Source organism: Mustelus asterias, chromosome 13, assembly GCF_964213995.1.
Source record: "Mustelus asterias chromosome 13, sMusAst1.hap1.1, whole genome shotgun sequence".
NCBI lineage: Eukaryota > Metazoa > Chordata > Chondrichthyes > Carcharhiniformes > Triakidae > Mustelus > Mustelus asterias.
Window position 1 is genome coordinate 87,620,897 of NC_135813.1, and position 27,628 is coordinate 87,648,524.

The 27,628-nt window shown below is 40.5% G+C and overlaps 1 protein-coding gene across 25 annotated transcripts in view; it reads left to right on the forward strand.

Moving 5' to 3' along the window:
- Positions 1–27,628, forward strand: part of arvcfb (ARVCF delta catenin family member b) — a 322,152-nt gene that overhangs the window by 238,327 nt on the left and 56,197 nt on the right. For 21 of the 25 annotated variants that reach the window (XM_078227206.1, XM_078227208.1, XM_078227218.1 and 18 more), the window contains 4 exons: positions 1,436–1,619; positions 19,980–20,097; positions 22,350–22,521; positions 23,216–23,233. In XM_078227206.1, coding sequence (XP_078083332.1) covers positions 1,436–1,619; positions 19,980–20,097; positions 22,350–22,521; positions 23,216–23,233 — 492 coding nt within the window. The remainder of the gene's footprint in view (positions 1–1,435; positions 1,620–19,979; positions 20,098–22,349; positions 22,522–23,215; positions 23,234–27,628) is intronic. The other 4 variants (XM_078227226.1, XM_078227214.1, XM_078227227.1 and 1 more) reach the window with 1 other exon arrangement.

A 27,628-nucleotide genomic window follows, 5' to 3' on the forward strand; every position in this document is an offset into this window, starting at 1 on the left:
GGGAGCCAATGTTCTGAATCAGAATTGTAGCCCATCGAAACTACACACTATCCAAAAAACTTGGAAAAGGTAGGATCAGATGCAAAACGCCTTTCACCCAAATTATTTAATCCTTTCAGAATACCATCCCATCGCTGCCACTTTCTCATTTCAGTCTTTCACAGCATTTAAATGAGTTGAACATCTTGGCATTTTGATCCTTCCTAACCACTTTGGGCATTGATCCTGTTCTAAGCTTGAACCTTGCAATCCTGAACCTGCCCCTTCTATATTGCATTCCCCTGGTGTATCTGAGAACACTTCTGTACCTACCTGTCGCTGTTGTGAAGACTGTTAAATATCCCCAGATATCTTTTTTGGAAGGCTGAAGAGCTGCTGCTAATCAGTTTGTTCCTTAGGGTGGGGTGGTCGAGTAGTGGTAATGTCACTGGACTGAGAATCCAGATTAGTACTCTGGGGACATGGGTTCAATTCCCAATAGAGCAGCTTGTGGAATTTAAATTCAATTGTTAAACCTGCCATAAGAGCTAATATCAATAATGGCAACCATGAAACTGGCATCAGTTGTTATGGTGTCTCCATAGTGTAGTGGTTATCACGTTTGCCTCACATGTATGGTCCCCAATTAAAGCTAGCCTGAAACATAACCAAGACTTGTTCATTTGAGCCTGAGGACAAATTTCATAATTGACATTTATAGTTGAGAACTGAAATATTATTTCTGAAGGTAGAATGTACAGTGAGCCAGCACATACACAAAAGGTGCAATGGCCCCCTTCAATGCTGTAATAATTCTGTGATTAAAATCAAGTTTTATAGTGGCATTTCACAATTTAAATATTAAGGTTCTGATCCATGGCATTTGGAATATCTTGTCAGTTCAGACATTCTTTAAGCTGAGATAGCTAATCACTTAAATTATGCATGTGAGTCACATTACTAATGAACAAAGCTTTGTAAAAAGCATGTCACTGAAAAGCAGTGTCCCGTTGTGGGAGAGGAAGAGCAAATGGTAGCAAAGGAATCTATACTCTAATACAAAAAAAGTGTCCATATATCTGTGCGGTTTATTTTGTCATATGAGATGAACGACAAGCGTACAATTCTGATGCTGTGACATGGGCTTGATAGTTTGGAAGTTTTAAGTTAAAATGTGATTATTTTATGGGCTAAAGGGAAAAGTCAGGACCAACTTAACTCAGAGTTGCTGTAACGAATTGGCACAGGTACAGTCAACTGAATGGGGCATCATTCTGATTCCTTGACGACAAATCTGCAGTTGCTTAGCTAGATTGGAATTTTGGGTTTGTTGTGGTATACAAGGTTTGCAAAAATATTTCTGGTTTCACACACATTAATTTTCAAGCCTTTTATGTGACAATTTTGAAAAAATGTCATTTTTATGCTGTCAAATTGTTTTCATTTTTTTGTATAGGTACATTGTGGAACTTGTCTTCCTATGAACCGCTGAAAATTGTGATTATCAACCACGGCCTTCAGACTCTCACAAATGAGGTCATCATCCCTCATTCAGGTTGGGAGAATGAACCTAATGAGGATTCCAAACCACGTGATGCTGAATGGACAACAGTCTTCAAAAACACATCAGGATGTCTGAGGTGAATCTACATTTAAAAAAATATATATAGTTCTTACTGTTTTGTCTTTGAGTTTGATTCTGCATTAGTTGGTGGCTTCTGGTTTTGGAGTAAGAAAGTTGTTGACTTGTACCCCACGCTGCAGTAGGATTCAAGGTGATGTTTCAGGTAGTTCAAGTGCTGTCTTTGGGGGATGCTTAAAACCCAGCTGCCTATCCACTGAATGATAAAGATCTTATGCACTTAGTGAAGAAAAACTGGAGCTAATTACAGTCTCCTAACCAGCATTCATTCCTGAACCAACATTCCCACAAAAATTGGCCATTCATCTCTTTTTGTGGAACCTTCCTGAATGTATGTTGGTCAACAAACAACATCTATAACATAATTTGTGTGGAGTGCTTCAAGATCCTATGACAGAGCATGCATATGAATGCAGTTCGTTCTTACAATTGGGTAAGATAAGCAGTCTGACGGTCTATATTTTATGCTGAAGAATGACTATTTGTATAAACATAGAAAGTTCAGAAATCTTGAGAATTTTCAATTTCCATTCAAGGCTTTTTGCGTAAAGTATCTGTTTAAAATTACTCCTCTAGCTCTGACCAAAATTACTAGTCATCTTGCCATATCTCTTACAATAGGACATTACAAAGGAGACAGAGACACTGGATCAGATGCAGAGAGGACTTAAGGACATGATACCAGAACTATCAAACAATATTGAACAGCCTCTAGTGAAGGATCATCTAGACTCAATGTTAGCCCTATTCTCTCCCCACGGATGCTGTCAGACCTGCTGAGATGTTCCAGCATTTTCCATTTTTGTTGTTGAATATTGAACAGGCGGCAGCTTTTTTTAACTGAAAGAAAAGGGTTGAGGAGTGACCTAATAGGTTTCAACATATTGAAGGAGTTTGATGGAGTAGATTGGACACGATATTCCCACTTTTGGGGGAAGCAAAATGAAGGGCTGTGTATGCAAGATAATGACTAATAAATCCAATAAGGAACGCAGGGAACTTGTATCGCCATAGAGTGGTGAGAAAGTTGATTTCTTCAAATAGCGTGGGTGCATCGAGGGAAGCCAAGTGAGCATGAGAGAGAAATTGGAAAAAAAGAAAGATCCTCAGGATAAAGGAGGTAGGACCATAGATGAGTTTGACTTTTAGTTTGCTTTAAAAATGTAATATTGATTTGATTACGAACTTTGGTACGTTTGTTTCCTAAGTTAACAAACAGTCAATCTCAGGGTAGTGCCAGTATATTTGAACAAGTTGCCTTCAGTGGTCAAATTCCCCTCACAAGAGAATACAACCTTTATTTGTTTGTTTCTTCAGAAATTTCCAAGATTAGCTGCTCTCCTGTAGGATCATGAGCTCTATTTATGTCCCACCTGTTCACTACAAAGTTCTATTAACCTAAACGGTCTTATTTGCTTAGTCTGAATATACGAATTACTGTAGTTTCACAGTGGAATTCGGCTCAATTCACAAAATTCGCACATGATCCATACCCCTTCCGTGTTAATCTTTTCTCAAAGCATCTTTGATTCGATTCATTGTGTTTTTTTCCCCAGAAAATTTAAACTACTTATATGAGCACAATCCTATAAGTAACATATTGTTTGCATGCATCTAGACTATGAGCACTTTTTGTGTGGGTTTGTGGGGCTGTCATGTACAGAAGTGGATAAACTTTGACTCATTGACCTTGACTAATAGAGCCTGGTATTATCTGTGTTTTGCATCTATTTTCATGATAGAAATCTTGCTTTTTGCCCATTTTGGAGCAATGCTAAATAGATTAATACAAAAGTTACCACCATTTTGTGAAGTAGTAAGTTACAATTGGCACATGTGTAAAAAGTCGTTCATAAATATTTTCACAAGATATGTCTGACTAATGTGAAGTCTAAACCCAGCTGTTTAAATTTTTTTGTCCACGTATAGTTTTGCTGTTAAATGCATAACAGATGTTCACTCAATACTGCATGTTAGCTGTGGTAAATATAGTACATTCAATTCGTGCTTACTCTTGTAAACCATTACAACATATCTAAGCTTAATTTCCCATTTTTTTTCCATCAATAACGTTTTTACTGGGACTGCTGCACATTCTTGCAATATGTGCTGGTCACTACTATATAAACGCACTCCAGTTTTTTAGAAATTATTTTATTTGCCTCAGTTGCTTTTGATAGCTGTTTAGACACACTGGTGTACTTGAACTGAAACTGTAAGGCTGACCTGGGTTCTCCAAATCCGGTTTTCAGTTGAATATTGGAATAAACGTATGGTTAAACTTTAACAAAGCTCTCCCATCTATTGAGTTACCATACAACAATGCATGGGGCTTTCAGAAATTCACCTTCTTTGGTGTTAATTAGGTCTTTAGCTGTGCACAGGACACTTTGGGAGACCAAAGTGTAGATTAACATTTTTTTAAACTTCTTCCCTGCCTAGTGTGGAGCTGCAGTAGTAGAGCCTGAAGATCGGGCATTTCTTTTGGCCAAGAAATATAATATGCTAGGCAGGGAGATGAGCAAAGACTCACAGGAGGAGTAAAAAGTTTATTTTAGACCAAATCAAAGATTAGCTGTTGAATAAATTTATTGTCAGTCCTTTATAGGAATTAATTGTGCTGGCGTGAATCATTTTTTAAACTTCAATGCATGCTGCTGATGCAGTTCCGGGGGAGACGAAAAGAAGAAACATACTTGTATCACAGAGCTTTAAAACTGAATAAATGTTGCAGAACTGATAAATCTGTATGACCTTAAAATGCAGCCTCAAAATCTAATAACTTACCATTTCTATGATGGACTGCGCACACATTTAAATCATGGTATAATTAGCACAGAAATGTTTTTGAAAGCACAGAGTAATAGAAATCAAAGCTTGTTTACAGCTAACCAAACTGTCTTGACCTTGCTGAGAAGTTTCTATACCATGCTGAAATTTAATCATTGAATGCATTTTTATGTGAAATTAATTAGTAAAATTAGTGTTTATTCCCATGGTACAGTTGCATTATTTCACATTGCAATACCAATGAGAAGCAAATTTAGTTAGTTGCCATCTCATAGTTTATTCTATTCTGTTCTATGAAATTTTATAAATCCCAGCAATCATAAAGTTTATAGCTATTCTTCCCTTTTCCCTGAAATCTTGACAGAGAGGAAATCCATCGAAAGGAAGGTTGGAAAGCAAGTTTTCAGGGCCATCTACTGTGTATCCATGGCACAAAACTCATTGTGGATTCATCACCAGAATGGAGAAAATAATTTGTTATTTATATTGGGCTTTTTAAAATGTTTCTTTGCCCGTCATGCCTGCAGAGGTGAAGCCCCAAAAGCACTGGTGTTGCCATCTCTAGTGTATTCCTGGGAGTTCAGTTATGCCACATTTTCCCAATGTTTAACAATACAATTGCCTTTAGCATAACTGTTTTAGCACTTCGTTCTTCAGATAATATGAGACAACTATGTTATGGTTTTAAAAAATGCACAACTTCTGCAGAAATGTGTTGGAATCATGGAATGAAACAGAAACTAGAAGCAGGAGGAGGCCATTTGGCTTTTTGAGCCTGCTCTGCCATTCATTATGATCATGGCTGATAGCCCCAGGGGCTATATCAGCCATGTATGTAGCCAGCTGATGTATGGAGTGGTGAAAGAAAAATTCTGTGACTGACTCCCTGTACATGTCAAGAATTTTGAGTTTAGAAGAGTATTTTGTTGTCACGGGCAATTGCATCATATGGTAGAAAGTGCACTGTTTCTAAAAATGTTGGATTTGTGAGGGCGTTTTTGTAAGCAGAAGTCTGGTGCGTTAAACTAAACCAATGAGTTCATGTTGGCTGATGGAGACTAGTTGAACCATTATGTTTGGTTTTGCAACCACTTCCTTGCCTAGAAATTTTTATGGTGTACAGCACTCGGGCATTAAAAACAGACTCCAACCATGAACGTTGACTACAGGGTTTTTGACCCAGTAGCCAAATCGGATTGCATGAAAAAAAGATAATTTCTCTAATTTTTCAAGTCAGTAATAACTTCACTTATTTGTTGCAAAGCTGTGGCCAGTAACAGTTGAAGCACTTGAAAAAATGAGTGCAGAATTTCCTCATGGCCTATCGAAGGAACACATTAACCATGTGACACCAGTGGGATGAAGTTATAGCAATGGGGCAGGAAATTCTGTGTGGTTCTTTTGAAAAATGAAGTTAAGAATGGCTGGAACCTCTCAACAGCAGGTAGACAGTTGTATCCACGGAATTTCAAGCTCCAGGGCGACAGGTAGGATTGGGGGGGTGGGGGGGCAGGAAAGATTTGGATGAGGGAGCAGGTCAGCCCCCAAGACAAATCTTGATCTGAAAATTTCACTTGATCCCCAGATTCAATAGTTGGAGGGAGGACGGTGTTCTAGATTACCTTGGTGCTTTATACGGATAAATTGCTTTCTGAATTTAATTATTTTTAAAAAAATTGCGATGTGGATATCACTGGCAAGACCGGCATTTGTTATGGATCCTTAATTGTCCATGAACAGGTGGTGATGAACCACTACCTTGAAATGCTGCAGTCCATGTGGTATAGGTACACCCACAACACTGGTAGGAAGGAGTGACAGTCATGGAATGGTGATATGGTTCAAAGCCAGGATGATATGTGACTTGGAAGGGACCTCGCAGATGGTGGTGTTTCCATGCACCTGCTGTCCTTGTTCTTTTTAGTGGTGGAGATCCTAGATTTGGCAGCTGCTATTCAAGGAATCTTGCTTGGCAACTAGCCTTACAAATTGATGGCAAAATGCATTTGTTCATTAAAGTAAAGGAAGTCTGCTATCTGCATTTTGAAATGTCAGAGTTACTCTTTGCAATTAGCCCTTGATCTTGGCTTAGACAGGTCTAAGTAACTTATCTTGTCCGCTGAATTCCAGCGTTGCTACATCCTGCTGGTACACAGGATGGGAAGCATCACAGTAAAGGGCATGGAGTACAAAGGTCAGGAAACTTGTCCCAGGCCAGAGATTCATTCTGGATTCTTTGGCTTTGTATTGCAAAGTACAATGCTAGATGTTTCATTTAGCTACTGCTCATTGAACTGAAAATGTTAAAATATATATTGATTGTTGGTTTGAATACCAATGAATAATATGAAAGTGAGATTGTTTTTTCATTCTTTCACGTGTTGTGGGTATCACTACTAGGCCAGCACTTGTTACCTATCCCTAATTACGCTTGAGAAAGTGACAGTAAACTGCTTTCTTGAACCACTGAAGTCCATGTGATGTAGGTGCACCCATGGTGCTGTTAGGAAGGAAATGATGATTCGTGTCCAGCAATCAGAACTTGACCTTACAATTTTTGGCAGTTAATAAAATTAAAATATTTTGCCAGCTTTAACTTCAAATTCTATCTTAAACTAAAATTTATACTGGAGCTTCCTTCAGACATGGAGTTAATGACTGCTCAGGACAGTGTCCATGTGGGTGCAAATTGTTGCAGCTTATTGATGTTTCAACATGTGTGAGGCATTTTACAGAAGCATTATAAAACAAGGAATGACACTGAACCGCAAGGATGCACAGGAGGCCAAAATTAGAGAATTAAATATCTCGGGTTTGTGGGATTGAAGCAGATTCGAGATGGCGTGGGGCGAATTCATGGAGGATTTGAAAACACGGATGAGAGTTTTGAAACGAAAACGTTGCTATACTGGGAAGCCACGGTGGCACAATGGTTAGCACTGCTGCCTCACAGCGCCAGGGACCCGGGTTCGATTCCCGGCTTGGGTCACTATTTGTGTGGAGTTTGCACGTTCTCCTCGTGTCTGCGTGGGTTTCCTCCGGGTGCTCCGGTTTCCTCCCATATTCTGAAAAATGTGCTGGTTAGGTGCATTGACCCGAGCAGGCGCCATAGTGTGGCGACTAGGGGAATTTCACAGTAACTACATTGCGGTATTAATGTAAACCTTGTGACTAATAAATGAACTTTACTTTCCAATGTAGGTCAGCATAGGGGAATGGGACTTACTGTATGTTAAGACATGGGCAGGATTATCTCAAGTTGATAGAAGGTACAATATGGGGGACCATAAGATATATAGGAGCAAAATTAGGTCATGCAGCCCATCGAGTCTGCTCTGCCATTCAATCGTGGCTGATAGGATTCTCATCCCTATTCTCCTGCTTTCTCCCCGTAACCCTTGATCCCCTTATTGATCAAGAACCTATCTATCTCTGTCTTGAAGGCACTCAATAACCTGGCCTCCACAACCCTCTGTGGCAATGAGTTCCACAGATTCACCACCCTCTGGCTGAAGTAATGCCTTCTCATCTCAGTTTTAAAGGAGTGTCCCTTCACTCTGAGATTGTGCACTCAAATTCTAGACTGTCACACTCGTAGAAACATCCTCTCCACGTCCATTCTATCTCGGCCTCTCCGTATTCTGTAAGTTTCAATAGATCCCCCCCATCTTTCTAAACTCCATCGAGTATAGACCCAGACTCGTCAACCGCTCCTCATATGACAAACCCGTCATTCCTGGGATCATTCTTGTGAACCTCTTCTGGACCCCCTCCAAGGCCAGCGCATGCTTCCCTAGGTATGGGGCCCCAAACTGTTCACAATACTCCAAATGGGGTCTGATGAGAGCCTTACACAGCCTCAGCGTACATCCCTGTTCTTGAATTCTAGCCCTCTAGAAATGAATGCCAACATTGAATGTGCCTTCCTAACTGCCAACTGAACCTGCATGTTAACTTTGAGAGTCCTTTTGTGCTTCAGATTTCTGAAGCCTTTCCCCATTTAGAAAATAGTCTCCGTCTCTATTCTTCCTACCAAAGTACTTAACCTCACACGTTTCCACGTTGTATTCCATTTTTCACTTCTTTGCCCACTCTCCTAGTCTGTCCAAGTCATTCTGCAGCCTCCCCACTTCCTCTGCACTACCTGTTGACCAACCAGGAGTGTATGGGAATAGTGGTGCCTTGAGTTAACAAAGGCATGGATTAGGGTGTCAGTGGCAGGTGATAGTGAAAACTGATTTTCTTAGCAAAAGCTTCAATAATCATTTTTTTGCCAATCATTCTATGGTTAGGATGGTGGTTAAATCTCCTCTCTACCTCCTGCCACCATGCTAGAACAGGAAGTCAGTGCTGCTGATATCATTGTGCATCCTTGGCCTCTTTGCTTGCTGCCTGTAGACAGCGATGGAGCAAGTGGTGAGTGAAAAGGACGCAATGAGGGGTCTCGAGTGAGGCAACTGGTGAGCAGCAAACCAATCGCGATCCCACAATTTTTAACATTGTGAAAACTGCAATCTTTAACCGTGGTGGAAAAATATTTTAGTGGTGCTGGACTTGTTAAATTATCTTTACATTGCTCAATATTATGGATGGTCCTATTTGCTACAGGCATTTACATGTGGTGTCTTTGGCAGTGATATCAAAGTCATTGCGACTGCATGTGTGGTAAATGCATCTCCTGTGGTTACAGTGGCAGCAAATGCAGCCTTAAATCTCTGGTATCAATGTGAGTATGAAAGTAAGGGGTTGAGATATGATGCTATAAAATGTTTGTTGGTTAGTCATGTACTTCCAATGTCTCAAAATTATCTCTAAATTATGGTTTTAATAAACCATGATTAATTTTCTCTGAAAAGGGCAGTCATCTTAATTAATGTGTGGGAATGTGGTAATACCTCACACTGTAACAAGTGAGCTTTTGCTGATACTAAGCCTTTTTTAGTCAAGAAAAGCCCGCCAGGATCATTGTCAAGTTCATTCCAAAGTATAAATTGAGCATCTTATAGCAAGTCTGTTTCATGTTTCAAGTTCGCATTGGAAGCTTCTGAACATTTCTGAAATAGTAAATCTTGGGGAGGATGTTCTATGGTTTCAAGGTGACTTATCGTTTGTGGTCTTGTATACGCAGTAATGGAGTCTAGCAACACCAGGTTAAAGTCCAACAGGTTTATTTGGTAGCAAACGCCACTAGCTTTCAGAGCGCTGCTCCTTCGTCAGATGGAGTGGAAATCTGCTCTCAAATAGGGCACAGAGACACAAAATCAAGTTACAGAATACTGATTAGAATGCAAATCTCTACAGCCAACCACTCACATTGTCTGTAACTTTATTAATGCTCCCTCCACTCACATTGTCTGTATCTTTAAAACCTGGTTGGCTGTAGAGATTTGCATTCTAATCAGTATTCTGTAACTTAATTTCGTGTCTCTGTGCCCTGTTTGAGAGCAGATTTCCACTCCATCTGACGAAGGAGCAGCGCTCCGAAAGCTAGTGGCGTTTGCTTCCAAATAAACCTGTTGGACTTTAACCTGGTGTTGTTAGACTCCTTACTGTGTTTACCCCAGTCCAACACCAGGCAACATTCCTTGCAGTTTCATTGTGGTGTGAATAAGCTGCCATGTTCTTGCAAATTGTTTTTGCTATTGTGAGATTGGCTAAGACAAATATGTGAACTGCCTTCCAGCTACTGGTGTGATAGTGGTGGTTCTTTTGAATAATTTACAGGAGCTGATGACTGGGGTCCCGTGGGAGGTGCACACAAAAACGAATCCACAAAGCTGATGACTCACTTTAAATGTTCGAATTAAAATTGTGGCACACTGAATTGTCAGACATGTAACTTGGAAAATTTGGAATTTTGAGCCAGATGATTTGGATGAGAATATAGGAGGCATGGTTAGTAAGTTTGCAGATGACACCAAGATTGGTGGCATAGTGGACAGTGAAGAAAGTTATCTCCAATTGCAATGGGATCTTGATCAATTGGGCCAGTGAGCTGATGAATGGCAGATGGAGTTTAATTTCGACAAATGCGAGGTGATGCATTTTGGTAGATTGAACCAGGGCAGGACTTACTCAGGTAATGGTAGGGCGTTGGGGAAAGTTACAGAACAAAGAGATCTCGGGGTACATGTTCACAGCTCCTTGAAAGTGGAGTCACAGTTGGACAGAGTGAAGAAGGCATTCGGCATTTTTGGTTTCATCAGTCAGAACATTGAATACAGGAGTTGGGACGCCTTGTTTAAGCTGGACAAGACGTTGGTAAGGCCACACTTGGAATACTGTGCGCAATTCTGGTCACCCTATTATAGAAAGGATATTGTTAAACTAGAAAGAGTGCAGAAAAGATTTACTAGGATGCTACTGGGACTTGATGGGTTGAGTTATAAGGAGAGGCTGGTTAGACTGGGACTTTTTTCTCGAGCGTAGGAGGCTGAGGGGTGATCTCTCAGAGGTCTATAAAATAATGAGGGGCACAGATCAGCTAGATAGTCAATATCTTTTCCCAAAGGTAGGAGAGTCTAAAACTAGAGGGCATAGGTTTATGTTGAGAGCTAAGAGATACAAAAGAGTCCAGAGGGACAATTTTTTCATACACGGGGTGGTGAGTGTTTGGAACAAGCTGCCAGAGGTAGTAGTAGAGGCAGGTACAATTTTGTCTTGTAAAAAGCATTTAGATAGTTACATGGGTAAAATGCATATAGAGGGATTTGGGACAAATGCAGGCAATTGGGACTAGCTTAGGGGTTTAAAAAAAAAGTGGCATGGACAAGTTGGGTTGAAGGGCCTGTTTCCATGCTATAAACCTCTGACTCTAGACCAGAGAGAGCAGGTGCCAGACATCAGCTTGCGGGTGGAACCGTTAAAGTTACAAAGTTAAAGTTGATTTATTAGTCACAAGTAGGCTTACATTTACACTATAATGAAGATACTGTGAAAATCCCCTAGTTGTCACGCTCTGGTGCCTGTTTGGGTACACTGAGGGTGAATTTAGCATGGCCTATGTGCCCAGCCCGCACATCTGGCAGGCTGGGCAGGGAGGAAACTGGAGCACCCGGAGGAAACCCACGCAGACACGGGGAGAATGTGCAAACTCCACACAGTCAGTGACCCAAGTTAGGAATCAAATCTGGGTCCCTGGCACTGTGAGGCAGCAGTGCTAGCCACTGTGCTGCCCCAATGCAGTTTTTTTTGCAGGGCATTTGCTTACCTTGCAGTGCAAGAACAACTGTGACTCATGTCTTAAGACTCGGCTAACCAGGTAAATGCTAGGTGAGGCTGTCACCAGTCCATGTAGTTAGCTTACGGTTAAGTCAAAGAAGTTGCACGCTAATAAGGATTCTGTGACATTAATCATTGCTCTGTTTCAGATAGCCAGGCAGTGAAGGCTAAAACTAGAATCTAGTGTTACACATTAAGTTTCTATTCACAGAGATGCACATTCCAAACATGTGTCTCCAAAATTTAATCAACACAGTTTCAGTCTGCCACTGTATAAAATTAATCCCCAGTTCATGCTCTCAATACCATTAAATATCCAATTAATCTTATCTCTAATTTTTATTTCGAAAATTAATCCTTAATTAAAACAACAGTATGCCAAAAAATATCTGCAAGATGATTTGCAGGGAAAATTGCATGTACAGTTGAACTGCATTCCAAACACTAAAGGCCTGAACGATTGAAGAAAGTGATTGTTGTGGATTAGAATTTTATCCATTTACAATTCCTTATCTGAAGTATCAAATTTCGGGGGAAATTAAAATCTAGTTAGCCCATATATTTACCAGAACGTCTTGTGTTGTCTACATGAGATGTAACAGTGTATAAAGATGTACTAGGAGAAAAATGAGGAATATCTTCAAGGTTTGTATTTTGTAGGGAACGTTTTTGATGCTAAATATATTCCTGCTATGAGATCTCTTTTGTAGAATCTCAGAAATGTGACATATTTTTGGCCAAAGGCTGAAAGCGGAAGTGAATCAACACTACTTGATTCTGCTACAAGTACATTTTTAAGGTCAGGGACTGTTGGAGAGTAAGCATTTATATTCATAAATAATACAAAGGCCTTGTGATATGAATAATGGGGCCATTGTATGGCTGAACAGGAAATAAAGTTGGAACACAGCAGTTTCCTTGCAGTTTCTATGAAAGTGTGTTATGTTTTCAGTTTATTTTGTAGTTTTCTCCAATCTACTTGGACCCCAGTATATTATGCTCACACTGAGGGTTCATCTGGTGACCCGTTCCCAAGACACTGTCTATACTGTATCCTCTCCAGCTGAGTGAGTGACATCAGTAACTTTTGGTGGGAATTTTAGAGTGGAACCGATCCAGTGATCGTCGCAAATCAACCAACTCAGTTGAGTAGCTAAAATGCCAAAGCATTAAATTCTTGACCAGGATGTTGGAATTCGAACCTAATTGTGTTTGCAAATAATTGGTTTTGGATTGATGGCGGGATAGGTTAAACTGTTTCTGTCTGCCCTGTCATTTGTAAGCCTGGTACCAGACTCCACTGTTCTACGGGGAACTTGGTCATAGCACTAGATTCCCAGCATGAGAGTAGGAAAACTTTGGACGTCCTCAAAGTATCCCTCAAGATAGCAAAACATCTCAGGCAACTCATGGAAGTCCCTGACATTTGACTGACCAAAATAGAGAAGGTTTATTTGGGAAGGCACTGAACAAATCGAGAAAGCTCATCAGGCACAAGTAGAGGCAAAGTTGAAGTATAGGAGCAAGCTAAGCACCTCATCTGCCTGACACTTCAAGCATCTCCCACCCCCACATAGCCAACCACACGTTGAACTTAGCAGCCATCTTGGAACCTGGAACCTATTGAAACAGAATGGAAGCAAATTCATGTTCAATCCCAAGGGGCTGCCTATGATACGAGAGAGCTCTTCATTGCATGGGATGCTTCATACTGATGGCAAGTGCTTTTAAAAAGTTATAAATCAGAGCTTTAATTTTGAGAAAATTAAAAAAAAAATACAGTCAGCTTCATAAATTACTAACTAAGCCTCAACTGGAGTATCGTGGACAATTTTGGGCACCACAGTTGAGAAAAGATGAGGTATTAGAAATGACCGTTTGTTAACCAGGATATTATCAGGGATGTGGGACTTTAGGTATTAGAAGAGGCTGGAAAGGTTAGGGCAGTTGTGGTTGGAACAAGGAAGATTCAGATGTGATGCAATAGCAGAGAGTTTTTGGTGGTTAAAAAAAAATTCCCTTTTGGTGAGTAGATCAAGAACCAGCTGTCATAGATCCAAGATCAGGAGGGAGATGAGTTTTTTTTTCCAGTTGAGTTGTTGTGATCTAAAACATTTTACTTGAAAAGGTGGAGTAAACGGATTCCATAAATAATTTTCAAAATGAGATGGTCAGGTACTTGGAGGATTAGGAATTTCCAGTGTTATACACAAAAAAACAAGACTGGGACTGATGTTATAGAACAAAGAACAAACAAAGAACAGTACAGCACAGGAACAGGCCCTTCGGCCCTCCAAGCCCGCGCCGCTCCCCGGTCCAGGATTGAATCCTGAATCCAGGATCTCCGCCCAATTTTCCAGCCTATCTACATCCTAATATCCTATCCACCGAGCTGTCCCTCACAGCTACGATGCTTTGTTCATCACAACCTATTAACTCACCCCCACCCCCCCATTCCAGACCATGTGATCTCCAGGGAGTGGCGAAAACCCAGAGTGAAAACCCCAGGGTCAATATGGGGAAAAACAAATCTGGGAAATTCCTCTCCGACCCCCTGAGGCGATTGAAACGAGTCCAGGAGATCACACTGGCCCTGATCAGAAAATGCTTCCCAACCCTATTCATTTCCACTTCTGCTTTACGAACACCATCTGAATTCCCTGCCCCCGAGAAAGGTTCCCAACTATCCGCAGTCTCGCTCTGTACTGGCACCAGCAAGATGATCTTAGAATGAAGCCTTGAAACGAGAAACAAAGAACAATTAGCCCGCGCTGGTCCAAACTAGACCACTCTTTTGTATCCCTCCATTCCCATATCAGTTATAACTGATAACACTGGACAAGTCAGACTCCGGAGTGAAACCTGGCTAAATAGATCCGAACTATGATTTTTCTTTTAAGAAAATGAGGCGGAAAGTTACTGAGAACATTCACAGGAGTTTACTGATAAATTTTCAACATAAAGAATGCTTTCATTAAACAGCAAAAAATTATATTAAACCAGAAAAAAATGAAAAAAATCTCAATGCAAGAAAATGATTCAAATTTGCGCTATTCCTTTTATCCCAATAATACGCACAATCCCAATGAACTTTTACCACTATCTTAACTTGGATTTGCCCAGTTGCAAATGATTTTTTTCTGGCAGATTTCTGAGCATTCATTCGATGTTTTTTCCCTAGTTGGTATATTTCCCTGAAACATCCAAAGCCGTACTCCAAACCCCCTATTACTTAAATTACAGAGTAAACACAAGTTCCCTAAACTCAGCCCCCAGCAGCCTTGCAGTATTTCTTATCAGAGCTTCGAACTCATGACTTCACTCTGACATATACATTCAGAACTTCTTTGCTGTCTTTCCCCGTGCCTGTCTTTCATTGGACCACTGTCTTCCCCCCCCCGCACCCCCCTCCCCATCAAAAAAACTACTAACTCCTTTGTAACCCATCTCTTCATTTGAAGGTCTATAAAATCTCATTCAAATGTATATATGCAAACAAATCCAGACAACCTGACTTACTCGTCTGGCCCTTCAGACATCTTGGCACCAAGCTCTCAAAAATACTAAATTGAAACCATGTCTACGTTTCTTGAAACCCAAATAAATAGACATTAAGCCTAAAGTTATACTTTGTTCCTAACGTTAGGTTTGACTGCCCTTTCAGAGAGTTAGCACAGGCGTTATGGCCCAAATGGTGACGACCTATACTGTTGTTTATGATTCTATGTATTTCTGTGATTTTGCTAACAAACCTTGTAATTTCTTGATGGGGATTAACCCAGGTGATGGCATTACTTTTCTTCAATCAAGTTGAAACTTTTTACATTTGTGGTGGTGATCTCAATCAATCTGATCTTTTCACCTTCATAATTTCATTTGGAAAATGCCATGTTTATACGCATCCCCTGTAAATGGACAAGGATAGAAGCTTTTTGACTGAGGGGCTGTGATGAGCACTCTATTCCCAAAAACAAGACGCTGGACTTTCTTACTCTAGCATTGGTGCATGTGCACCGTTGTTTCTGAAATAAGGCAATATTTCCAGACGGTTGGAAATGTACGCATTCTAGTTCAGAATCTTCATGAAGTGCTCAGTAAAAGTGCATAATTTCTGCTCCAGTTCTAAGAATTTTAACCAATTTAATGTGAGCCAGCATCCTTGCTATATGACTATCCAATAAACACTGACTCTTCCTGTTTTTATTGCAAGCATTAAATGCAAGTTCCACATGAAATTGTGCTGACAGTTCGTCAAGCCTGAATGGGTGAATAATGGTTTACCTTTTATAGAATTAAACAGTTGAGGCCCTGAAAATTGTGTTAGCCATGTCACTTGTCTGAAGTAGTCTTTAGAGGAATTCTTGATCGATATGATTGTGGATTTTTTTAGTGTTGAATTAGTTTGTTAACATGCCTAATTTTTACCTGACATTCCAAATGTTTGTCTATTAGCAATTGCAGTGAGTGGTAGATCATTAAATGAAAAACGGATTTCTTCAATATACTTGAATGTAAATTGACAGGTAATTGTTTTACATCACTCAATTGCCAGAGGTGATGGTAAAAGCTGCGCAAGGTTTTTATCTGCAATTTTTCTATGTTTCATAACTGAAGTGATTTAAAATTATATTTATTCAAGAAATATTCATTCCCACAGCTTTTGTTATGCGTGTTTCACATGTTACAATACTGATTGCAGGTGAAATTTGCTTAGCTGACATTTAGTAATGACTTTATTCAGTTTTTTGAATTCAATCTCTTGAACTTGTTGTTTGCTTGCTGGAGTAGAATTTCAAAGCTACAGTTTGTTCCCCAATAATTTGCCCAATTGGCCATTCTCAATGAGTTTGACTATCAATCTTGGGGCGAAGATCACAGGTGAACCTACCTTCCTCTTTTATTGAGTTTCTCAAGTGCCTCTTCCAGCAGAGGTCAGAAATTGCATTCAAGCTTTGATTAGTTGTGCTCCCACTTCTACGCTGGATGAAATTGGGTTTCTGCGAGATTTCCTACCAGATTTGGCAACATCTCAATAGTACAGCACAAAGCACGGTTTGCCACATTTTTATGATTCACCCACCCTCTTGACAGCTCACTAAATCTTTGGAATTTATTTACATTTTTCTCACTAATATTGTGACCTGTCCTTGATTGTCCTTGAATTGCCAAGAATTAGGATTTAGGTTCCTGATCACTGCCACAGCAGCCCAGAGGAAAAATCATAGGTACCTAAGAAAAAAAGCAGAAATTGATGGGAAAAAAGCTGGTTGACGGTCAAGAATTATTCAACAAGGTCAACATATTTATATAGAGCCATTAATATAGCAGTGTGTCCCAAGTACTTAAAATCCATTATGAGGAATGTTAATGGCTAACAAGTTGCTTGGACTCGGTAGTCTGCATCCTAGAGTCTTAAAAGAAGTGGCTGCATAGGTCGTGAATACCTTGATTGTAATCTTCCAAAATTCCCCATCTTCTGGGAAGATCCCAGCAGATTGGAAAACTCTAAATTTAATGTCACCATTCAAGAAAGGAGGTTGAGAGAAAGCAGGAAACTACAGGCCAGTTAATCTAACATCTGTCATTGATAAGATGCAGGAATCCATTATCAAGGTGCAAATAGCAGAGCATTTAGAAAAGCATAGTGCAATCAGGCAGAGTCAACACGTTTTTGTGAAGGAGCAAGAGTGTTTGATAAGTTTATTTGAGTATGTTTTGAAAAAGAAAAGTTCTCTAAGCTTTTTGTCTTGCACTGGTGGGATAGCTCAAAAGAAATTGCTAACTAACGGAGCAACAATGATCTATACTGCATTTAAAAAGAGTGCTGATTGGTTGGCATGTTGACTCTGGTGGAGGCATCGGATACAGTCAGTACCTGGTCTATCGTGCTATAAGATTGGCTGTATCGGCAACCTTGTAAATGGGGCCTGGACCCGCTCACCATGCAAGCTTAATGCTGAAAAAGGGCACATCAAAGCCATCCATTCGATAATCGCTACCCTGATCAGATCATTGCTTGCTGTATATCTCACAAACTCATAAATGGATATAATGATTTTAACCCTGATTTTGCTAAGAATTACACTGAAATCTAATTTAAGGTTATCATTTGGGCTCGCAGTATGGCTCACTTGTAGATGCTAGAAGCCACATATATTCACACGTGGGCCCCTGTCCTTTGTAGATAGAAGGAACGTACTAACACTTTGCGCCTTTCTCAACTGAACCAAAGCTTGGGGAACAAATTTTTTCCTGTTCTTTGAAGATGTAACAAGAAAGCTAGACAAAGAAAATTGGGCAATTTTTAGCTTGAGAAACGGTACCTACGGGAATGTTCGGGGATTGGTGCTGAGGCTTTAACTGTTTATGATCTATATTAATGACCTGGATGAAAGAAACAATTGCATTGCAGCCAAGTTTGTTGTTGATACAAAAGTTGACAATTCAAAGAACCTGCAAGGGCTATGTAAGTGGGCAAAAATTTGACAGGTATAGCAAATGTGAAAAATATGAATTTGTCCACTTTGGCAGAGTGAATAGAAAAGCAGAATTAATTAATGGAGGGAAACTGCAGAAATCTGTGGTGTGGAAGGACCTAGGTGTCCTGGTACATGAATCACAAAAAGCTAATATGCAGATACAGCAAGTAATTAGGATGGCAAACAGGATGTTGGCCTTTATTGCAAGGAGGGTAGAGTATAGAATTAGGAGAAGTCTTTCTACACTGTACAGGGCATTTGAGAGATCCACCAGGAGTACTTTGTACAATTTTGTTTCCTTCCATATGGAGGATTATATTTGCATGGAAAACAGTCGAGAGAAAGTTCGCTCGGCTGATTTCTAGAATGAAGGGGTTGTTTTGAGGAAAGGTCGAGCAGTTTGAGCCAATGTCCATTCGAGTTTAGAAGAATGAGATGATTTTGAAACGTCAGGGGGCTTGATGCTGAGAGGATGTTTCCCTTTGTGGGAGGTCACTAGAACTATGGGATGCCAAGGGTAATCAAGAGTGAGGGTGAGCACTTGGCGCCAAGGGATCATGTGATGAAACTTCTTAGTAGATTTCCTACCAGAGTTGACAACATTATCTTAATATTGCCATTTCGCACCCCACCTTCTGGAACAGGAATTTTTGAGAAGGTTGTGTCAGTTCTACTTATCTCCAGTAGGATATGCCATTGAATTGGGCTGAATTAGAACACAAGACTTGGGAGCAAGAGTAGACTATTCAGCCCATTAAGCCTGTTCTGACATTCAACAAGATCATGGCTGATCTCCATTCCACTTTCCTGTTCGTCCACGCCACCCCCAATAACCCCGGACTCCCTTGTTCATCAGAAATTTATCTAACTTGGCCTTGAATAAATTTAACGACCCAGCCTCCATTGCTTTCTGGGGAAGAGAATTTCACAGCTAACCCTCAGAGAAATGAATTCTCTACATCTTCTTGTGGGAGCACTTACTGTGCTCTCACCTTTTTTATATTTCTGTAGAATTTCATTTCTTAAAAATCCAAGTTGAATTAGCTGTATGTATTGTTTTTATGCATTTTTTGCCCAGAATATTCAGATATTTCAGCTGTTGTAGCAATATTGTTATTTACATCATGCACTGAAAACATGGAATAAGGGTTAAAAGTATCATTTCTTTTAGGCTTATTGCTCAAATGTAACAAATACTCTCCACTTGCCTGAATGAGGTTCAACAAGACTCGAGAAGCTTGTCACAACCTTGGACTGCATCGAGATTACGGAAGGCCACCTCTAACGAGTCGGCAAGCACTACAGTCTTTTGTCGATCCAGCCCACCCTGTTCCAGCAGTCGTTGTCGGATATAGTTTGACCTGATACCCGTGACATAGGCATCTCTGATTAAGTCCGCACTTAATGCAGTGCACAAACTCCCCAAGGCTTCAGAGACAGCACCAAACCCATGACTGCTGCCATCTAGAAGAACAAGGGCAGCAGACACATGGGAACACCACCACCTAGAAGTTCCCCTCCAAGCCATTCATTGTCCTGATTTGGAAATATATCACTGTTCCTTCACTTTTGCTGGGTCAAAATCCTGGAACTCCCTTACAGCACTGTAGATGTACCTGCAGCACTGTAGATGTACCTGCAGCACGTGGAATGCAGTGGTTCAAAAAGGCAGTTCATCACCACCCTGTCAAGGACCAGTAGGGACGGGCATTAAATGCTGGCCTAGCCAGCAATGCTCAAATCCCATAAATTAATTTTTTTATAAAGTATTTAATATGCGAGTTCAAGAATTGGTGTTGTTTCCCACCTTGGATACCTTGCAGCATGCAAGAAGCTTTTGTTCTAATTTTTTTTTTTCCATTTGGTAGAAATGTGAGTTCGGATGGAAGTGATGCTCGCAGAAGGCTTCGAGAATGCGAAGGTTTGGTAGATGCACTCCTGCATGCACTGCAGTCAGCGGTGGGCAAGAAAGACATGGACCGAAAGGTAACTTGTGTCCATAATTGTGTAATGAAAAGTGAGTCTCTAGTTTCCAACCTTTCGTCTTCATGGGTTACATTGTGGTTAGCAGGGAGCCGTGTATAAATTTTGAATCCACATCTAAATTAGCATAAAATTCAGATTGCTGATGCTAACCAATTGTTTCTACATCCGTGAGGCAAGATGGCAACAGGGAACCTTTTGCAAATTGCATATCACTCGATTCACAAAGCACAAGCCAACAAATAAGTAATGCAATAACAAATACAACACGTTGCCTCAGCCTCTGCAGGCTTATCTTTAAAAGAGCTCAGTGGCTGAAGGTAGCCCAATTTCATTATCTGCCCTTTAAACAATGGACAAAGATTAAATATGCAGCTTTGTTGACTGTGCAAAAGAAAACAGCAAGTCCAAAAAGACACATTATAGGTTATCAGTGGCAGCTTCAGTGTTAAAGCAGTAGCATGTTCGGTTAAATCCCAGCTGACTTTGCAACCATAAATTTAAGTCATGCAGAGGAAAGGCCAGCATTCGGAAATGTTTAAAGTAAGCAGAATCCATTAAAGCATGTTGGCTCCACTTGTCCTTCAAATGTTTCATTGTTTTGTTCATCTGCCGAACGTAAATGGATTTAACCCTTTCATGGTCTTGAACTTAACTGCATGCATAAGTAGACTGGAATTGTTCCAAGGTGTGAGCTTCCTGTAATGTTAACAGGTTTCCGCTTGAAAGACCGTTGGGTTTGATTTGCTTTTACCATTATTTACATGAAATGTTTGTTGCCTTGGAGACATTGCTGACGAGAGAAACTATTTTATCAGTCAATTGGAGATTTTCAGTCTCCATGAAAAGGAATTGTACTTGTAGTTTTCAAGTTTATCTTTTTTTAATTTGGTAACACTTGGAATCCCTTCCTGAAAATTATAAATAAAGCTAAACAAAATTAAATTGTAGAGAAATTCAGAATGTGAGAGATCGAGTGAAGCCTGACTGTGCTTTCGCACTATTCAACGTTCAATTTCTACTTTCAACATTATTAAGCGTTATCAGTCAACAGTAGCCCAACTGTGTTTAGGTGTGATCAGATAGCGAACATCTATGGAATTGTCCATCAGGATTCATCACTATCTTCAACACTGCAGGACAGATAATTGAGAAACATTTATAGTTTGTGGGGGGAATGATGTAAGCTTCAACCGATTCAAAGCTGTCTATGCAGAAGTAATGAAGTGTCAATTTGGATTGAAAGGGATTTGTTGCTGTAGAAATAGAACTCTGGTATTGAAAAACTGATAGGACTGGAAAATTAGAATAAATTTGCACATTTTTCAACCTTTTATTGAAGTAATTTGTAGTCGCAAGAAAATTCAAAATGACTCTTAATTGGTTGCTATAACATAATTTGGATTCAAGTTGTCATTGATCTCTCGCATGCATGGTATTTTGACATTTACTCAGCTGCAGCTTTGTTGACTGTGCAAAAGAAAACAGCAAGTCCAAAAAGGCACATTATAGGTTATCAGTGGCAGCTTCAGTGTTAAAGCAGTAGCATGTTCAGTTAAATCCCAGCTGACTTTGCAACCATTAAGGGATTTCATTAGTTAAGTGTGTCAAAAGTCGCAAAGAAGCACGCGTTACTGGAGGCTTAAAAATAAATGTCGTCTCCTCCAGCAACAGGAGGGAAAAAAATAAACTCGTACAAAAAGCTCATCACAGAATAGTGTAGGCAATGCTTGCCAGGAAGTCTATGCTAAGATACTCCAAACAAGATGTAGGACAAAGCATTATTTTGGGTGGAAGGATGATTGCTGAGACACAGATGAAAGCCCTAAACAATTGAGCTTTTATTAAAAAGGAAATATTTTGCAAGGACATCACCAGAAATCATTCAATCAAACCAGGTTTTTTCTTCAGTACAACAGTTATCATCTCATGCTTGGAGGTTAGTTAGTTAATCACATCAATAAGTTATGTTGTCATTACTAGAACACAGTAGTATGTACCTATGAACGACACAGAAATTGAGTCATAATATTTATTCAACAATATTATATGCCAAGATTACTGGGTGGTGCCGAAGGTTAGGGTATTAGCCTTGTGGCATCTGGAACTGGATTGAAATGCAGCCAAGACTCAGGAAAAATAAGTTTTTTTTTCATTTGCAAGTCATAAGAATTAAGAAAATAGAGCCGTCTCAATTGACTTGAAATGTACTGCTTTATGTTTCTTATGGAAATGTAATTGTTTTTGTTTAATAGTCAGTTGAGAATTGTGTGTGTATTATGAGAAACCTCTCCTATCAAGTGCATAGAGAAGTGCCAGGAGCTGATAAATTCAGAGAACCAGCAACAGACCAGCAAACTGGAACAGGAAATTCTCAGAAGAAGAAGAAAGATGATTCTGGTTGCTTTGGTGGGAAGAAGGCAAAAGGTAAGAAATATGACAGGGGAAGTGTAGTTTAAGTTGCAACCTGTAATGTGGGAATGTGAGCTTCATATTGCAATGCTTTAAAAAAATAATGGCTGTTAAATTACAAGAAGATTTGATTACAGCAGAGAATAAAAGTTTTTAGAAGATATTTTTGATCACAAAGCAATAATAATTTGATATATCATCTGGCTTGGCCTCTGAAATATTTCAGTGTAGGACATTTTTTTAAACAAATGTGGTCACATGAAACCATTCACTGCCCCTGCCAGCCACCTAATCCTCTCTACCCAATTATCTCTCATTGCCTGTCTCTGTATTATGTTCTTGCAATCATGGGCAGTGGCCAAACATTTCTTCAACTAATGCTGTATAGGTTATCTGGCAGGCAGTGTTATATTCCCTGGAGATCTTGATAATTGCTGACAAAAATGCTCTTTTAATACTTGTGTTTTGCCCTTGATTTGGGGCTTCAGAATTGGGCTCCTAAACCTGAAAAGCAATAGTGCTATTGGAAATAGCTTTGATAAAATATATAATTATAGTGATCTAATGAAAAGCAAGTGCACGTGACAAAATTAGAGAAGGAGAGAGATTGTATTTTCTCATTATTTAATAAATGTTGTCGCTTTTTCATGCCTGGTTTGACTGTTGCTTTTCTCTCCGCACTTTTCTTGGCTGCTCTTTTGCAATTTAGAGGAGTGGTTTAATCAAGGTAAGTCTGCTGCTGTTATGTATTTTTATTGATTGTTTGTTTGCTCCTGTTGTTGTTCACTTCCTGTTGATGTGAAGTAGGTGCAATTTTCATGGAAGTAATTGAGAAACATTATGGTAGTGTATCAACCTAAAGTATTAAAGGAAATGTGGACCATTATCTGTATCATGGGAGTCAGCTCTTGAGGAAGGCTGACTGAGGTAAAAAGTATTTGAGGACCAGGATCTTAAACTCAAGACTAAGGTCATGGCCACAGCAGTGATCCTATATGCTTTAGAGACTTACACAACCTACAGCAGGTACCTCAAAAGCACTGGAGAAGTACCAACTTTGGTGCTTTCACAAAATTCTCAAATCTGGTGGAAACAAAGGCAGTCTAACAGAAGCACCCCCTCCCAAGCCAACATGTCCAGCACTGGGGCACTATTCACTCTTAACTGTTGGCTAGGGCATGTTGTTCATATGCCTGACACCAGACTCTGGAAGCAATTGTTGAGAAATCACGATAAAATAAAAGACAAGGAAATCCAGTAATTGGTAATCTGTTCTGGTGGTGGTACATTTTTTAAAATGGAAACTGCAGTCAACACATGCTAGCTGGGTTGGTGGAACTGATATGTTGATGAGCCTAGAAACACTAAACAGAAGTTCACCTAGGACAAGTTGGGAATAATGGAGAATAGAATGTCAAGAGTTAAAGTAAAAGATGTAAAAGGTTGAAGCCGAAGATGAGGGCGTGAGTTTCACAATTCCATTCTGAAAGGCGAATGCACAAAATAAAGGTAATTAAGATTGACTTCTGAGAAGGTTAGTTCAGATAAGGGAACATCAAATGGTAAAATAGTATATCAAGGCAAATTCACGCTATATAAGTTGATGGTTTTGAGACCTGAGGCCACAGCAGGAAATTGTGTCAACTCCCAACAAGTTGTGCTTGGAGCAAAGCTTGTTTGAGAAACCCATCGTTCTACCCCAAGTTGGAAGCATCACCAAACGGTACAACTGCCTGGTGTGTTAACTGTTGCTGGGTTTTGCCTATAGTTTTAAAACCTATGGGATGTTGTTTGGGTAGGTTTAATTCTGAATTTAGGAAAATAAAGGGATTTTGGGTAAATTTAAAGATATTGTATATAACCATTAAAGTAGTTGCATATATTTCTAATTGACGTCTGTGTTTTATTGTTTAATGAACATTTATTTTCTTTAAAAGCCCCATAAAATCATCTGGAACATCCTACATTGATTCTTGCATCTTTTTCACATTATACCAAAATGCAAAATACACCTGAGGGTAGGCATTCCATCTTCCCTTCTGGGATTTGAAATACCCTAGCATTTAACCTCAACTGTGCTCTTAACACAATTGCCCCACTTGGAACTGAGGCACAGCAGGAGACTCAATGAAGGACAACAAAATGCTTTTGGGATGCCATCAGGTCAAATATACCTGGTAACTCTGAGACCAAAATGGAGAAGGTTCATTAAGTAAGGATGTTGAATGACTTTGCTGGGCACATGCAGAGGCCAATTTGCTACATCCAATAAACTTCCAAACAGCCCTTCTTCCCAACCTTTCAAGCACCACATATATGTCAGAGTCTGCAGATGGCACGGTGGTTAGCATTGCTGCCTCACAGCACCAGGGACCTGGGTTCAATTCTGGCCTCGGGTCACTGTCTGTGTGGAGTTCGCACATTCTCCCCGTGTCTGCGTGGGTTTCCTCCGGGTGCTCCAGATTCCTCCCATGGTCCAAAGATGTGTGGGTTATGTTCATTGGCCATGCTAAATTGACCCTAGTGTTGGGGGAATTAACAGGGTAAATATGTGGCGCTATGGGAATAAGGCTTGGGTGGGATTGTGGTCGGTGCAGGCTCGATGGGCCGAATGGCCTCCTCCTCAACTGTAGGGATTCTATGATTGCGCAGTGGACTTAACAGCCATCTCGGAATCAAACCTCGGTGGACACAAGTTATCCTTGATCCCATGGGACTGAGGCATATCAGTGATGGGAGTTCTATAGTTTCGTAATTCTCTCTCTGGTTTGACCTCATTTGAAATACTGGGCATTATATTTTAAACAATATATTGTCCTGAGACGGGATAAAGCACAAAACAAACCTGGGCTAGACTTCTCAGTTGTGTTCTCCTGGATATCCGAGGTCGTGTGTTTGTACGGTTCTATGAAAGGAGCCTTGGTGAATTCCTGCAGTGCATCTTGTAGATGGTATTGTCACCGATTGGTGAAGGGAGTAAATATTTGAGGTGGTGGTTGAGGTGCCAATCAAGTGGGCTGCTTTGTCTTGCATGGTGTCAGGCTTCTTGAGTGTTGTCGGAATTCAGGCCAGTATTCTATCTCAGTTCTGACTTTTGTCTTGTAAATGGTTGGAAGTCTTTTTATTGAGTCAGGTGGTGAGTTACATTCATAGAATCCTACAGTGCAGAAAGAGGCCATTCGGCCCATTGAGTCCGCACCAACCACAATCCCACCCAGGCCCTATCCACATATCCTTACATATTTACCCACTAACTAAATGTGTTGATGAAGGTAGGGCAGTTGATGTCATATACATGGATTTTAGTAAGGCGTTTGATAAGGTCCCCCATGGTCGGCTTATGATGAAAGTAAGGAGGTGTGGGATAGAGGGAAAGTTGGCCGATTGGATAGGTAACTGGCTGTCTGATCGAAGACAGAGGGTGGTGGTCGATGGAAAATTTTCGGACTGGAGGCAGGTTGCTAGCGGAGTGCCACAGGGATCAGTGCTTGGTCCTCTGCTCTTTGTGATTTTTATTATTGACTTAGAGGAGGGGGCTGAAGGGTGGATCAGTAAATTTGCTGATGACACCAAGATTGGTGGAGTGGTGGATGAGGTGGAGGGCTGTTGTAGGCTGCAAAGAGACATAGATAGGATGCAAAGCTGGGCTGAAAAATGGCAAATGGAGTTTAACCCTGATAAATGTGAGGTGATTCATTTTGGTAGGACTAATTTAAATGTGGATTACAGGGTCAAAGGTAGGGTTCTGAAGACTGTGGAGGAACAGAGAGATCTTGGGGTCCATATCCACAGATCTCTAAAGGTTGCCACTCAAGTGGATAGAGCTGTGAAGAAAGCCTATAGTGTGTTAGCTTTTATTAACAGGGGGTTGGAGTTTAAGAGCCGTGGGGTTATGCTGCAACTGTACAGGACCTTGGTGAGACCACGTTTGGAATATTGTGTGCAGTTCTGGTCACCTCACTATAAGAAGGATGTGGAAGTGCTGGAAAGAGTGCAGAGGAGATTTACCAGGATGCTGCCTGGTTTGGAGGGTAGGTCTTATGAGGAAAGGTTGAGGGAGCCAGGGCTGTTCTCTCTGGAGCGAAGGAGGCTGAGGGGAGACTTAATAGAGGTTTATAAAATGATGAAGGGGATAGATAGAGTGAACTTTCAAAGACTATTTCCTCAGGTGGATGGAGCTATTACAAGGGGGCATAACTATAGGGTTCGTGGTGGGAGATATAGGAAGGATATCAGAGGTAGGTTCTTTACGCAGAGAGTGGTTGGGGTGTGGAATGGACTGCCTGCAGTGATAGTGGAGTCAGACACTTTAGGAACATTTAAGCGGTTATTGGATAGGCACATGGAGCACACCAGGATGATAGGGAGTGGGATAGCTTGATCTTGGTTTCAGATAAAGCTTGGCACAACATCGTGGGCCGAAGGGCCTGTTCTGTGCTGTACTGTTCTATGTTCTAACCCCTCTAACCTATGCATCCCGGGACACTAAGGGGCAATTCAGAACGGCCAATCAACCTAGCCCGCACACCTTTGGACTGTGGGAGGAAACCGGAGCACCCGGAGGAAACCCACGCAGATACAGGGAGAATGTGCAAACTCCACACAGACAGCGACCCGAGCCGGGATTCGAACCCAGGTCCCTGGAACTGTGAAGCAGCAGTGCTAACCACTGTGCTACCGTGCCGTCATAATCTCCAGAGTTATGGGTTAAGTGCAGGAAATGGGGTTAGTGTAGTCAGATCTTTGTTGACTGGCATGGACGTGATAGGCTGAATGGCCTCCTTCTGTGCTGTAAACATATTTATAAAATATCTGGTTCCTGATTTGCTCTTGCAGTCACAATATTTAAGCTGTTGAGACCTTGGTCAATTGGAAATGTTAAAACTGAGTTTGATATTTGTTGGGTTAAGTTCAAGTGCATGATGCAATGGCGAGTACATTGAGTTGAGGTAGAAATCAGCCATGATCCAATTGAATGGTCGAACAGGCTCGAGGGACTGATTGACCTATTCTTTGAACCTCCAGTTTTAAGAGGCAAGTTGAAGACTGGAGATTTAGTACAGCAATGTCATTTCAAACAAGATTTGTCGAGCTTTTTAAAACTTATTTATTGATGGAATGT